At 32.9% G+C, this 16,354-nt stretch overlaps 1 protein-coding gene across 1 annotated transcript; it reads right to left on the reverse strand.

Annotated features, from left to right (window-relative positions):
- Positions 1–1,635: 1,635 nt before the first annotated feature.
- LOC134239411 (uncharacterized) lies at positions 1,636–15,455 on the reverse strand (the record flags this gene model as incomplete). Its single annotated transcript, XM_062721596.1, has 10 exons — positions 1,636–1,785; positions 2,102–2,251; positions 2,336–2,594; positions 3,318–3,544; positions 3,904–4,085; positions 4,267–4,345; positions 4,644–4,729; positions 13,220–13,618; positions 14,867–14,953; positions 15,184–15,455. Coding segments are annotated over 6 exons (1,073 nt in total), but the record flags the coding sequence as incomplete, so codon positions are not given.
- Between the last annotated feature and the right edge of the window lie 899 nt (positions 15,456–16,354).

Raw genomic sequence — 16,354 nt, forward strand, 5'->3', positions numbered from 1 at the left:
AAAATTTACGCACTTTGAAAAAAAATCAAAGTGCGTTAAATTTGGGACCAAGCTAACTCACTTTGAAAAATAAATTTTCTTTTCAAAGCCAAAAAAATATTACATGTTATGCTGTTAAAAGAATGTTACCAGAAAAAGAGAAAGGGGGAGGATGGAGAGGCGTTGGTATATATTTAGAGAATCACTGTCTAGTTTTGAGAGTATGCCAGGGCATCAACAATAGTGGGAAACATGGGATAATTTGCATAACGGGCGAAGCCCGTTATGCTAAAATTATCCCATGTTTCCCACTATTGTTGATGTCCCTGGCATACTCTCAAAACTAGACAGTGATTCCTTATATTTCCATTTCATTGTGAAATAAAATTGTAGATTTAGACTTTAAAAATGTAGACATAGACGATAATCACACGAGGACTTCCATGCTAATTTCAATAGTCCTCGCCCACTGACGTCAAACACATAGGCAGCCGCACGAGATTTACGTGCATATTTGGCATCCTTAGCGTCAGACACAGAGACAGATGCGCACGAGATTTGCATGCGTTAGCTCCTGACCTATCGACCTGCCTAATTTATACATTCCGGCAGAATTATCAAGAAATAAACTCCGAAAACTTTTAAAGAGTTATCACAGAGAAAAAAATTAGAAATGGAAATATAAGATATTATAGTATAAGGATTATTTGTTTCTATACATAACGTCTACAAACCTTGATATTTAAAAATGCAAGATATATTTGGGCGAAATCAGTATATTTTGATAAGAAAATAACTTGGGTTCCCTAAGGTTGAATGTATCCATACTTGTAAATATATACGGTCTACTTAAGGTGTATAAACCAGCATTGCATACATCTCCTTAAGGTATATATTGCATATGTCTCCCTAATGTATATATATTGCATACGTCTCCTTAAAGTATATATTGCATATGTCTCCCTAATGTATATATATTGCATATGTCTCCTTAAGGTATATATTGCATATGTCTACCTAATGTATATATATTGCAAATGTCTCCCTAATGTATATATATTGCATATGTCTCCCTAAGGTATATATATTGCAAATGTCTCCCTAATGTATATATATTGCATATGTCCCCTTAAGGTATACAATATAGTTTTTAAATATTAGGGGGACACCAAATTATATATATCTTTAAAAACTAATGTTTTCTTAATTTTCATTGTGAAAAACTCAAAATTGTTCTTTGTTATATGTAAATTTGCGCTTAAAACATCACAAAGTAAAAGATTAAAAAATATACAAAATGTCCCCTTAAGGCAGAATATTATGTCTGGTACCCCTTATGTAGAAAGCAGATATATATATATATATATATATATATATATATATATATAGTTTGGTGACAAAATTTTAATAAGTGGACAACTGTGAGGAAAATTCATTAAAAAGTATCAAAAAGAAAAATGCTAAATTATATGACTACAATATTAAGTTTTGCACGCTATATGCTTTCATCTGCAAAGGGTTTTTGTTATTTGTATTTTCAAAAATGTTAAAGTAGTATAAAACATGTAAAATGAATCAATAATTGATGTTGATCCACATTATTATATTATTTTTATGATTTTGTATGTAATAACAACCATTTTTGCACGTTCCCTGATTGCTGCAGTTATTCTGACATATGCTAGTTATTTCCCTTGCTACTTCTGGTTTCGCCTGTTGAAGCGTTTGGTTGAGGTTGATGAAGGCTTTACATTGGTCGATGGCGCTTTCTATGTGGAATATTACTAAGGAAGGATCTCCTGTTAACTAGACAAAATATATGGAAAATTCATTAAAAAAAAGTAGTAAAAAGATGTGTCGATGAGATCATATAAAGAAATTTCACAGAAAAAAAGTAGTAAAAAGATGTGTCAGTGAGATCATTTGAATTTTTATTATGATTTAGAAATATACATGTCACAAAGAGAATGTACATGAAAGCAAACGATTTTTTAGTATGCTTGATAAATCAAAGGATTCAACGACTTTCAGTGTTGTTTGACTGAAATCAAACCTCGGAGTGATTATGTGACGATCCAATACACTGAAAAAAAAATTATAATAAGAATTCAAATGATCTCACCGACACATCCAAGATACAATCCTTCAAGGAGTCACTCGAAAAATCTGCGACATTATCTTGACAGGTTTTGGATGCAAAGGACGCTTCGAATGCCGCTTTGCATGTAGTTGTTGCGTTCTCAGTTATATCATAAGCTTGTCGTTTAACTCTCTGCAATAGTACAAAAAACTTGAACAAATAGGAGATAACTCGTGTGAATAAATGATATTGATTTGCTTTTGTGAACAGACTTACGTTTGAAAGAGTAAGTTCAATGGGATCCGGAGAGAAAGATTGCATGTATATTGCATGACGCTTGCGTCTGCTAGTGCTACTGTGAAGAATACATTCATACTCCTTTCCCCGCGTGATATCGCTACAGTCTGTGAATTGTTGATAGCTGCACTCAGTTACACCCTTGTTACATGCACAGAATTTTACTTTTGTCAGCGATAAAGATTTCAATGACCCGAAATCCATGGAAGGAGCAAACAGATCTTCTGTTGAACTAGCTCTGATAAATTATTCGTAGAAAGATTCATATGTCAGGTCAATAAAGTATAAAGATTAATATCAGATATATCGCTTTAACAGTCTAGTCCGACACCGAAATCCAAATTTTATTTCAAATTACAAATATTTTTATTCATTAAATATGCCAGCTGAAACTTTAATAGTCAATCCTAATACAAATATGTAACTAAGTGCCAGTTTGATTATCAGGGTTTTATTTATGTACGAGATTTGTCCGGTAAAATTGTGGACAAGTTTTCAAGAAATAAATAAATCAACATTGATTTCTAAAATTTACACTTCTCTTTTCCAAAATTTTCATCAATATACATGTAGCAAATTTTAAATACATACATGTCAATGTAAACAAAATATGGTATTTTATGTTAACCGTTCAAAATATTAGGGAGAATTTCGAAAATTGGTTTAAATTTTCCAGATGTTGAAACACTAATTAGTGAATTGAAAATGTGATACTTTTTATTTTTCCCCAGTCATTTCTGTTTAGTATTAATTTTTTTCTAAATCATATGCTCTGATGAAATTTTGTTTGTGTGTTTTATGATCATACTCTGTGTATATTTTATTAAAATTCATCTAAGTATAAATACATTATGAGAAATAGAGATTTGCTGAAATAATCATGTTGCATTATTTCTCAATACATATTTTACCAGAGAACGTACGTAATTTATATGGCTTGTATTTTGTGAAAAATGCATACCTTCAGGATATAGAGAATGCATCCGGAGGAGTACGATAGTTGAAACTGTTTGGATTGTCAACTATTCCAGATCTTCTAGTCAAATCATTCTGAATATTCCCATCCAAGAGACCACATAGTCCCCCCGATTTCCCTACGTCAGCAACAGACGGATACACCTGTGTCTGGATAAAGCAGTCTCTGGCCATATTGAGTGTGGCGACATATGTTCCCGTTGGAAGGAATATCTAATTTTATATACACATGAGAAAGTTAATTTAAGGCAAGTAAATTCTGGACATTATCCTAACTATAGGTGTATTTAACGTTTAAAAGGAAAAAAATAAAAAAAATAAGTAAAAACCTCAGAAAGAATTTGAATGACTGTATATTATTATATAAATGCATTTCTTTTATTTGTATATTATATAATTATGGACTCTTTGTAGTGAATATGTAGTATTATGAACTGTTTGCGCTTTTAAAATTATATAGGGAATATAAACTATATAATATATATTTGACAGAAGATAAGAAATGTTCTATAAATTTAAAACATTTTACCTTTTAACTAGTACAGTATACACTCAAATTTTGTTTTTATTACCTTGTATGATTTGTCTGTCATCCTCACCACCTTTAATGATTTATCATCACAGATTGGGAAATTAATGTACTGGCGACCATTACAGGCATCAAACATAAACACGTCTCTCCCCTAGAGCGAACAGCTACTGCACAGATACATCTAGCATTCGGATTAAAGCATTTGTGGTGCCTCACTTGTACCTTATAATGAAACATAAATCTGGGTTAAATATTCAAGAAATAAAGTCCGCTTTGTGATTTATTGGAGAATAATGTCCGCAGCATTTCTTTGAACTCGGTAATAATCGTGGTAGAATATTAAATACATATACGTGGATCGTACAATATGCCACACGGTTGCATTTAAATTGTAAACAGATACCTGTTGATTATGTTCTTTGTTCTCAAAGAGAATGCTGGTTATTCCAGTGGCACAACCGGTATCTTGGCATTCATAGCCGCTGTGGATCAATAAATAAATTTTAAGAATTTTATTAGGCCTCGTCTGTGTATTCAAAACGGTGAAATTATCATATCACTGCGTACTATCCTCAACTAAATCACATATTTAATATCTCGGTATGTTTTCTTTTTTTAAATCCGCATTCAATATTGAAAAGTAATAGATTTTGCCTTTAAAATTTATGTATTATTTTAAGATCTCCATCCTCTGATGTAAGATTGTAATAGTAAAGACACAAGTCCGAGAGATTTACAGTTTGTTTTCCTTTGATTTTTATTTCAGAATACCAGACTTACTATCCATCAAACGTTCTCATGTGGGGGTCTGCGACAGACTGACATAGCTTTCCTTTCCAGACCGTCAGCGTCTCTACAACGTTTATCTGTAAAAGAATATTATCTCGCAATTGATAAAAAAGAAATAAAAATAAACTGAAAGATGTCATTTTATGTAAATTATATTTAAATTACAATTAACATGAGGTAAAGAAATTAACTAGTATCTCCAAAGTTGCAAGCTTACGAGGGCTGTTCGGAAATTATTGAGACAGTGTGTATATTTTTCTTTATAAAGAACGTCTTTCGGTGAAAATTTGCATATGCGTTTGACAAACATTCAGAAATCATAAAAGCAAGATATAATTTACAAATATTAGATTTTTTTTATATTCAATGGTATTAAAATATGTCAATGGTAGGGGTACCCGTTGCAGTCACAAAAGCAAATATTGAAATATGTATCACCAACGTTCAATCCCTGAGCGGACCCATATTTAGAGCGAGATTAATTCAATTCAGGTATATATTTTTTCAATTTTATTTTAACTTCATGTTCAGCAAGTTTGTAAAAATTCCCATCAGAAATATGAAGATCATTGAAATAATAAAGCGCGGTATAGCAATCAGATTACAACGATAAAATGGATTTTGACGTTAAGGCGGAGCAGCGAGAGACCTAAAATTTTGTGTAGCGCTATGTAAAACTCATTTCTAGATTGAACAACTTGCTAAAACATTAACAATGGAAAAACATGTCGAAGGGGTTTGTTATTTCATTTGTATGGTGTTTTTTTCTAACCTATAATTTCACAAAGTATAATCAAACGCTCTGAACAACCGTCAATTTTTACCGATACGGAATTGAATGTTCACCCTCGTTGCAAAAATCGGCATTGCATGATACTAAATCACTCTGTATATATGACGCATGAAAAATTAACACAAGTGTAGCAACCGAACATTTGTTTAAAGAATCGTTTAAAAATGTAGACAGTTTGATTTTTGTATGGTATGTATGATAACAAAGGAAGGAGAGAAAATGCTTCCTAATAGGTTCACATGCGGATACATCTCCGGCTAACATGACGTTAAAATGACGTACTGATGGTGCTCCGGGTCGATAGACATATGCATTGTACGATATCACCAGAAATTATCTAATTATCATAGAAATTAGAAATTTTGCAAAACTTTTTAATTTGTTCTTCGTTAAAGGTTGACAAATTTTCCTGAATTTATCTCTGTTCTTTATGGAGTAAAAGTAAAAGTCTGACAATAGATTACCACTTTGAATGTCAAAGTTGATAATTAAGGTCTTCCGTCTTCACGGAAGACCTTATAGTGATTGTATTGTTTCTTATTAAGGTCTTCCGTCTTCAGCGGAAGACCTTCTAGTGATTCTACTGTTTCTTATTATTATTATTATTATTTTTTTTTTCCCCAAAATTTTGTGCAGGCGATTTCTCGAAAACTATTCGGTGGTTTTCAATGAAGCTTTCAGGAATCATGCGTCATTATATGATCTTTGTTCATCAGAAGGAAAATTTGGAATACTCACCTTTGGTTCCAAGTTATTGACAGTTTTCTGATTTTAAAATGGATTTTTGTCCCCCCTTTTTTACGAAAATGGTCTAAGATATTAACTGGACACTTGTTAGAGATGATAGATGTTGACTTTTAGATATGTGAAATCACCTTTTCGTGTGTCGTCAGTACTTCCGGTCGCTAGCGGAAGCGAATTGAAATATTCCGTATTTTCTAACTTTTTTGTTTTTCAATATTTTTCATTTATTTTTGGAACGTTAATAGAAACCGTTCTTATAATGCTTACTATATTATTTGTTTGAACATTGATAAATCCAAACTCTAGATATTAACATTCAAAAATCTGAAGCGGGTCCAATATGGCGGCTGTCTATGTCAACTCCGACATTTCGCAATAGGGGTTTTCAGAGGCAGCCAAACGTTTGCTTGAACGAAAGTAAATAAGGATAAATGAAATGTAAAGGAATACGGGGATTGTCACGATGTAGTTACGTTGCAATTCTGTGTCAAACTAAGTTTAAATCCATGGCCGTCTCAAAAGGCTTCTATAATTGGTTTCCGCTGGTTCTCAAAGTAGAAAAAGAAAAGAGAAAAGACTACATGTGCAAATGAAATACATACCTACTATCATTTGTTTTGCGGAAAAACATATCTTAAATCATAGTTACAAATAATAGTTTTAAGAAACAATATCGAGGTATATATAGTAAGTATTAAACGTATCCACTGTTTTGCTCATGCACACTTGAGTCATATTAAACTAACAGGAAAGACAAACATAAGAAAAAGACTTTTTTGAAGAATTTAGTTTATATTAATATTCTTGTCTCAAAGATATGGTTTTAGTTATTGAACACAAATGGTATCTGATTCCTTTACCGTCTTAGGGCGACACATGTTTTTCGGCGAAACATTTCAACCTTTTCATGAAGTTTAACTAATCGAGATAGTTCAGTATGGGGATGAACAGGAAATTGAAAAAAGTAAAATATTATAGCAGTTTCATTGACTTAGTGTTACTTATCTATTTACGTCATAGAATTTGTAAATGTGTTACAAACAATTTCTTTACCTTGAAATTTTAGCTATAAAAACGTTCTTTTTTATTTCCATTGAAGATTTCACACCTATTTAATGGGACGTTCCAAAGAAAAGGCGCGAAGATTCACTCGTGGCGTTTGGCGCTATATTTTGAATAGTAACCCGCCTTTCATTATTCTAAGACAGATATACTGTTTCAGAAGTATATACAAGTAGATTTAGAGCTGTGGTCCCAATAGCGTAATAGTAAGCGCTTTGGATTTTCATGCTGGCGACCCGGGTTCAATCCCCTTTGTTTCCATAAAAAGTTTTATCACTTTATCAGCTCGATTTTGCGGAGTGTTTTTTTTTCAGAATCGGACGGAAGACCTCTCGTTGCTCGCAACGAGTTTCTTTTCTAGTTATTCTTATTATTCTTTTTTTTTGACAAAATTTTGTGCAGGGATTTCTCGAAAACTATTCAGCGGTTTTTCATGAAACTTTCACAAAATATGTGTCATTATATGAAGTTGTTACATCCGAAGAGAAATTTGGAAAATTCGCTTCTGGTGCTAAGTTATGGACGATTTCCTGATTTTAAAATGCGATTTTGTCGCCCCTTTTTTCGAAAATGGCTAACAATATGATATGGAGACTTATTGGAGACGATAGTACATGACTTTGTGGTTTGCAGAATTACCTTTTCGTTCGCCGTCAGTACTTCCGGTCGTTACCAGATGCGAATTCAAAAAAATCGTTTTTTCTAACTTTTTTGTTTTCCAATATTTTTCATTTATTTTTGGAATGCTAACAGTAACCCTTCTTATAATGCTTACTATATGATTTGTTTGTTAATTGATAAATCCAAACTCTAAATATAAGCATTTAAAAATCTGAAGCGGGTCCAATATGGCGGCTGTCTCTGTCAACTCCGACATTTCGCAATGGGGGTTTACGGATGCAGCCGAGCGTTTGCTTGAACGAAGGTAACATAAGGATAAATGAAATGTAAAGGAATACTTGGATTGTCACGTCGTATTTACGTTGCAATTCTGTGTCAAACTAAGTTCTTCTTAAACGTCTTCTATAATTGGTTTTGGCTGGTTCTCAAAGTAGAAAAAGAAAAGACTAAATGTGCAAATGAAATTCGATACCTAATATCTTCTGATTTGCACCACGGAAAAACAGATCTTAAATCATAGTTACAAATAATAGTTTTCAAGAAAGAATATCAATGAATACAGTTAGTATAAAACTTGTGTCATAATACAAAATAAGATAACTATTTTTAAAAGGTCGCTTAATGGGGTTTATATGAAAATTATTGTCTCGAAGATCTGATTCAAGTTATTGAGCACAAATGGTATCCAATTCCCTGACTGTCGAAAGGCGAGACATGTTTTTCGGCGAAACAGTACAACTTTTTCATGAAAGTTTAACTAATCGGGAGAGTTCACTTTGGGGATAAAAAGGAAATTTAAAAAAGTCAAAAATCCATAGCCGTATCACTGCTTTAGTCTTACTTGCTTACATACGATATGGAATTTGTAAAATTAAATGTGTTGAATATACTTTCTTATCCTCGACTTTAAGGCTATAGGAACATTTTTTTATTTCATTGAAGCTATCATACCTATTAGATAAAACATTCCAAAGAAAAGGCGCTAAGATTAATTAGTGGCGTTTCGCGCGAAATTATGAATAGTGACTCGCCTTTCATCATTCTAAGACAAAATCACTGTTATACAGAGGTATATAAAAGAAAATTGAGCAGAGGTCACAAAAGCGTAATATTTAGCGCGTTGGATTTTCATGCTGGATTTTGATGCTGACGACTCAATCCCCCTTATGTGCAATTTTTGTTTACTTTTTCAGCTCAATTTAACGTTTTCTTTCCGGAATCGGACGGAAGACCTCTCGTTGCTCGCAACGAGCTTCACATCTAGTTATTATTATTATTCTTTTTTTGACAAAATTTTGTGGACGGGATTTCTCGAAAACTATTCAGCGGTTTTCAACGAAACTTTCACAAAAAATGCATCATTATATGAAGTTGTGCAGTCTATATTTTTTTTTCGAAATGTCGCTTCCGGTGCCAAGTTATGGACAATTTCCTGATTTTAAAATGCGTTTTTGTCGCGCACTTTTATCGAAAATGGCTGAGGATATGAACTGGAGACTTATTGGAGACGATAGCTCATGAATTTCTGGTTTGCACAATCACCTTTTTGTGCGTCGTCAATACTTCCGGTCGTTACGAGATGCAAATTTAAAAAATCGTATTTTTCTAACTTTTTTGTTTTTAAATATTTTTCATTTATATTTGGTATGCTAATAGAAATCTTTCTTATAATGTTCACTATATAATTTGTTTGAATATTGATAAATCTAAACTTTAGATATTAGCATTTAAAAAGCTGAAGCGAGTCCAAGATGGCGGCTGTCCCTGTCAACTCCGACATTTCGCAATAGGGGTTTTCGGAGTCAGCCGAGCGTTTGCTTGAACGAAAGTAACACAAGCAAAAATGAAATGTAAAGGAATACTTCGATTGTCACGTCGTAGTTACGTTGCAATTCTGTGTCAAACTATGTTCTTCTTCAACGTCATCTATAATTACATTTGGCTGGTTCTCAAAGTAGAAAAAGAAAGACAAAATGTGCAAATGAAATTCGATACCTAATACCTTCTGATTTGCAACACGTGAAAACAGATCTTAAATCATAGTTATAATTAATAGTTTTTCTAGAAACAATGTCAATGAATATAATAAGTATAAAAATTACAAACTGTTTTTCCAATGCACACTTGTGTCATATTAAAAAAATAGAAAAGACAAAATAAGATAACAGTTTTTTAAAAGATCGATAAATGACGTTTATAGTAACAATCTTGTCTCAAAGATCTGATTCAAGTTATTGAGCATAAATGGTATCCAATTCCTTGATTGTCTTCGGGCAACACATGTTTTTCGGCAAAACATTTCAACCTTTTCATAAAAGCTTAACTAATCTGGATAGTTCATTTTGGGTATAAACAGGAAATTTCAAAAAAGTTTAATTCAATAACTGTTTCATTGCTTTAGTGTTACTTGCTTATATACAATATGAAATTTGTAAAATGTGTTAAATATACTTTCTTCACCTTGATATTTTAGCTATAAGAACGTTTTTTTTTTTCTTTCCATTGAAGCTATCACACCTATTTAATGGAACATTTTCAACAAAAGGCGCGACGATTTACTCCAGGCGTTTGACGCAAAATTATGAATAGTGATTCGCCTTTCATAATTCTAAGACAGATGTACTGTTGCAGAAATATAATTATACAAATACATTTAGAGCTGTGGTCCCAATAGCGTCATAGTAAGCGCATTGGATTTTCACGCTGGCGATTCGGGTTTAATCCCCTTTGTTTCCATAAAAAGTTTGATCACTTTTTTTGTGTTTGTGTTTTTTTTTTTCAGAATCAGACGGAAGACCTCTCGTTGCTCGCAACGAGTTTCTTTTCTAGTTATTAAGGTCTTCCGTCTTCACGGAAGACCTTATAGTGATTCTACTGTTTCTTACATTTGTATTATTCTTATTAAGGTCTTCCGTCTTCACGGAAGACCTTATAGTGATTCTATTGTTTCTTATTAAGGTCTTCCGACTTCCTTCGGAAGACCTTATTGTTTTCCTTCTGTTTTCTATTATTATTATTATTATTCCACTTTTCATAGTACAGGTCATATCTCCGCTGTGCGTGGATCAATTTGAAGGATTTTTTCAGGGATGGTGCACCATGTTAATATCTCCAGGGGTGTCCCTCAATTTTTCGAAATTTACTTCCGTTCGCAATTTTTGGGGAAATTTGTATTTTTTTAATGGAATTTTGTCGCAAAAAATTCTCGAGAACAGTAACAGATATAAAACTGAAACTTACGGACGTGATAGAACATCGAATGTAGATGTGTTGATCGACCTTCATTTCTCGTCGTTCTGACTTCCGGTCGCAAACGGATGTGAATTCTAAAAGTCTAATTTTTCAACTTTTTTGTTTTTCACTATTTTTCTTTGGAAATCACAGGGTTGATAGAGTATTTTTTAAGAACTCTAAATATGTTTTCAACATTTTCATGCGTGCATTTGTTGCAAAGATATCACCGATCCAAACTTTGTCTCACTGCCGGGGGTTCGAATCCCGCTGGGGGCGTTGCAAAATTTTTTTCTTTGTTTCTGTCTTTTTTCAGTTACATATGACTTTTCTTTCTTTTTTATGATGTATGGAAGATTTTGTCGATTTTTAAAAGATATATTTTGAGATATTTTGTGGAATAACTGTAATAATCACGATCTATGTTGAGAGACTGCTGTCAATTAAAGTAAACGATAGAAATACATTCTGAAATCTATTTCATGGCCTGACGGAGCAGATATTTCTAACGAAAAGTCGGGCGGAAGACCTGCTTGTTGCCCTAGCAACAAGAACGCATCTAGTTATTATTATTATTCTTTTTTTTTGACAAAATTTTGTGCACGCGATTTCTCGAGAACTATTCAGCGGTTTTCAACGAAACTTTCACAAAAAATGCGACATTACATGAAGTTGTGCAGTCTATAATTTTTTTGGAAAATTTCCTTCCGGTGCCAAGTTATTGACGATTTCCTGATTTTAAAATGCAATTTTGTCGCCCCTTTTTTTCGAAAATGGCTAAAGATATAAACTGGAGACTTATTGGAGACAATAGTTCGTGACTTCTGGGTTTGCAGAATTTCCTTTTCGTGTGTCGTCGGTACTTCCGGTCGCTAACAGTAGCAAAATCAAAAAGTACATATTTTCTAACTTTTTTGTTTTTTAATATTTTTCATTTGTTTTTGGAATGTTAATAGAAACCCTTCTTTTAATGCTAACTGTATAATTTGTTTGAATATTGATAAATCGAAACTCTAGATATTAACATTTAAAAATCTGAAGCGGGTCCAAATGGCGGCTGTCTCTGTCACTTTGACATTTCGCAATAGGGGTTAACGGAGGCAGCTGAGCGTTTGCTTGAACAAAAGTAACATAAGGACAAATGAAATGTAAAGGAATACTTGGATTGTCACGTCGTATTTACGTTGCAATTCTGTGTCAAACTAAGTCCTTCTTAAACGTCTTCTTTAATTAGTTTTGGCTGGTTCTCAAAGTAAAAAAAGAAAAGATTATGTGTGCAAATGAAATTCGATACTTAAAAACTTCTGTTTTGCACCACGGAAAAACAGATCTTAAATCATAGTTTAAAGTAATAGTTTTTGAAGAAAGAATACCAATGAATACAGTAAGTACCCGGTATAGAACTTAACCTCTGTTTTTCCCATATAAAACTAATAGAAAGATAACCATTTTTTAAAAGATCGCTTAATGGAGTTTATATTAACATTCTTGTCTCAAAGATCTTATTCAATTTTTTGAGCACAAATGGTATCCAATTCCTTGACCGTCATAAGGCGAGCCTTGTTTTTCGGCGAAGCATTGCAACCTTTTCATGAATGTTTAACTAGTCGGGATAGTTCACTTTGGGGATAAAGAGGAAATTCAAAAAATTTAAAATTCATAGCCCTTTCACTGCTTAAGTGTTACTTGCTTACAAACGATATGGAATTTGTAAAATGTGTAAAATATACTTTCTAATTGTCGAATTTTAGGCTATAAGAACGTTTTTTTATTTCATTGAAGCTATCACACCTATTAAATAGAACATTCCAAAGGAAAGGCGCTAAGATTATCTCTCGGCGTTTGGCGCGAAATTATGAATAGTGACTAGCCTTTCATAATTCTAAGATAAAGCACTGTTATACAGAGGTACATGTATATACAAGAAGATTTAGAGCAGAGTGCCCAATAGCGTAATATTTAGCGTATTGGATTTTCATGCTGGCGACCTGGATTCAATCCCCCTTGTGTGCTTTATTTTTTTTTTTACTATTTCAGCTTGATTTTACGTTTTTTCCCGGAATCAGACGGAAGACCTCTCGTTGCTCGCAACGAGATCGTTTCTAGTTCAACTTACATTTATATCAGGTAGAGTGACGTCATTAAAGATGTCAGCAGCATTTCTCCCCCCTTTACTTGTTGTCATTCTTAAGATGATCTGTTTGACGTTATTGTTGTAAGCAACATTGTCTGTATTGTGAACCTCCATTTCATATGTTTTATACCAGGAATTATCAGCAAACTTTTGTCTTTGGTCGTAAGTTATTCCTTCTATTGTTATTTTACAGAGATTTGAACTGCCCGCCGCACATTTTGCTGCTATTTGCGTAGGAAAGGATATGGTTACATCTAAACTCCCTGCAAAATACTTCCTGAGACGTTTACTGTAGAAGGTTTCCGTGGCGAATGGAATGGTTGGTCGGATCTTCACTGTGGCTGATCCCTTTCTTTCCAATGTTAATGTAGGCGTCAAAACCTAGCAGCAAAGTTATTTTATCCATTATTGTACATTGTATTTATTATTGACATATAAAGGAGCGATTTAAAAGAATACTCGTAGTTTTTTTTTAGTTAAATTAATTGAAGCAATTGTAATTGAAGTTAGGCAACAGTCAAGGAATATGATTTATGTTATGAAAAAACTAGATATGAATAGTAAGTCTAATATTTTTTCTCATATTGCTAGAAATTCACAAAAGTACAATCTCGTCAGATTTTTGTTGTAAATTACTGTAGAATCACCATCGTTTGTGGGGATCCAATGTTCGTGAATTTCGTTTATCTCCCTTACCCACGAAGAACGAGGTACGGTTTCAATACAAATCTGGCTCAGTATTTTTTTCTTAAACGATGTTAGAAACTGTTATTCATCCTTTCTAAATTATTAGAATTCTATGCAGTAAAACATGCCAATGGTTTTTCAAATATGACCTCCTAAATGCTAATTGTGACTTCAAGAATTTGTGTTCTATCCGTATTGTCTTTTAAAGTTGCAGAAGGAATCAATTTTTCAGTGGAATTTTCTTTCAGAAAACTTTCAGTGCATGCATCGCCCACAAAGATTTTTAAATGTGCGAATCTTCGAAGCGTTTTACACAATAAGCGACGGCAACAGACATTATTTTCTAAAGGAAAATGCGCACATAAATGGTTCACTTTGAGCCTTTTCTGCATATAACTTAAAAATGCACCAAATTATTGACGTCAAATTTCCAGAATGGACCTCATTTGAGTCATATTCTTTAATGAAATATATGTAGATAACGAACTGTATTGAAGATGTAAAGTCCATAATACAAAATATTAGTAGGTGCAGAGCAAACACGGACCTCCAAAACCCCAGAGGTGGGATCAGGTGCCATGGGGGAGTGCGTATCCCCTGCCGACCGGTCACACCCGCCTGCGCTCCTTGTCATGATATCGGAAAAACCCGTAGTCAATTCAGTGTATGAATATTGGACTAACAATAAGTATGAAATGATTTATCACATTCATCTACTCAGCTCATGTTAAAGCATATTTCATTACTTTTAAAGACACATTTTAAGGCACAATAAAGACCCAACTGTACCTTCTTCACTATATCCCATGAACGATTATCTCATCTACGTATTGTTTCCATGTATTAACTGTGTGAATGAGTAAATCAACGCACCTGTAAAATTTTGCTTACCCACAGACATTGACACTACGGAATAAAATGATTTCACAGTAAATAATTTACCTGAATGCCAGCAAAGAAAAGAGAACTGGGAGGGGTAGAACATGGCTTGTCTTTTTCTGTCCATTTGGCTCCTACAATGCACTGAATCTGCAAATTACAGAAGTACCTTGTTCATCGTAAATATAAAAAGTATTTTATTTTTACAATAATAATAATGTATTTTGCAAGACTTTATTACGATTTTTAAATCTTCATTTCATTTTCTCTTATTTTCTGATCACAACGTATCATCTTTTTAAAGCAACTTTTAATTGATATTCATCAGATATTTTATTTATTCAGCATTTACTTTTGCTGATGATAAATCTAAGATTTACAGAGGCTCCAATTTTGATATTGAGGTCACTTAGAAGCTGAGTGGACAGTGTGGCCTTATTCAACGAAGACGATGTGACAGTCTGACCAGATATAATGGTTTTGGTGTTAAAAATCCAGTCTATATCATAGAACAATGTCTGGTCATCCAGCGGCGTGAAATCACATCTGAGGTTAACTACAGGTGTGTACTGTATGACATTAGTATCCCCCCGTTCTGTGTACTCCACGTTGTGATAAATAACCCGTGGATTTTTGGGCACCTCATTAATACCTTTTGTCAATAAAGAACATTCATTCATGGAAATTCATATATTAAGGTAAGGCGTTATATTACGTAAAAAAATAAATTTCATATGAATGAACATTGATTAACAGAAATATATTTTGTTCAGTGCTTTGACATCTCGTCTCTCTACTTACAGTTTGTCTTTTTCTCTGCAAAGAAAAACAACTGATTTCTTTAACTTTTAGATTTCTCTGGTTTTGACTGATAAAGGAATTTTATTTAAGATGAATTCGTTCACATATTAATACACAGCAATGTAAAGTCATAAATAAATGCACAAAAGCAAAATAAACCATGTTTTAAAACCCTCTTCAAAATAACAATCTCGTTCTTAACATTTTAAAACAGATTATATTATATGGAAAACTATCAGAAATTCATAATAAAATTTAAAAAAAAAACTTTTTCTACTTTTAAATCCATTCATTACCTTCAAATGAAAGTACAAAAAACAAGACACCATTTGGACATAGTAACGACACGCAGCAGCTTTATTTTTACAATGTACATAACATATGCAATATGAAAATCAATTTGTATATACATGTTTATGTTGGATTGAATAAATCATGATAAAATTTAAACTTTATCGTGCTCTACGTGTCGTCCTAACGTGGAATTAAAACCACTATTCACCTCTTATATAGCCATGCTAACGAAACCAGTTCAAAAGAACCATGTGAAATTCAACAGGTATTCGAATGAAAACCTTGTAATTCCGAAAAAAGTAATTCATTATCACACCAATTAGAGATTGATTTCTGTCTAATTTGTTCCTCAAACGAAAGAAATCATATTTCTCATTAACCCTTCAATTTGCTTTGAATAAGATACGAATAAATTACCAAAGCATCAGGCTGAGTTACACAGAGAAAGAGGCATGA

Source organism: Saccostrea cucullata, unplaced genomic scaffold, assembly GCF_032062105.1.
Source record: "Saccostrea cucullata isolate Sc308-1 unplaced genomic scaffold, CSIRO_AGI_Scuc_v1 ctg14090, whole genome shotgun sequence".
Taxonomy (NCBI): domain Eukaryota; kingdom Metazoa; phylum Mollusca; class Bivalvia; order Ostreida; family Ostreidae; genus Saccostrea; species Saccostrea cuccullata.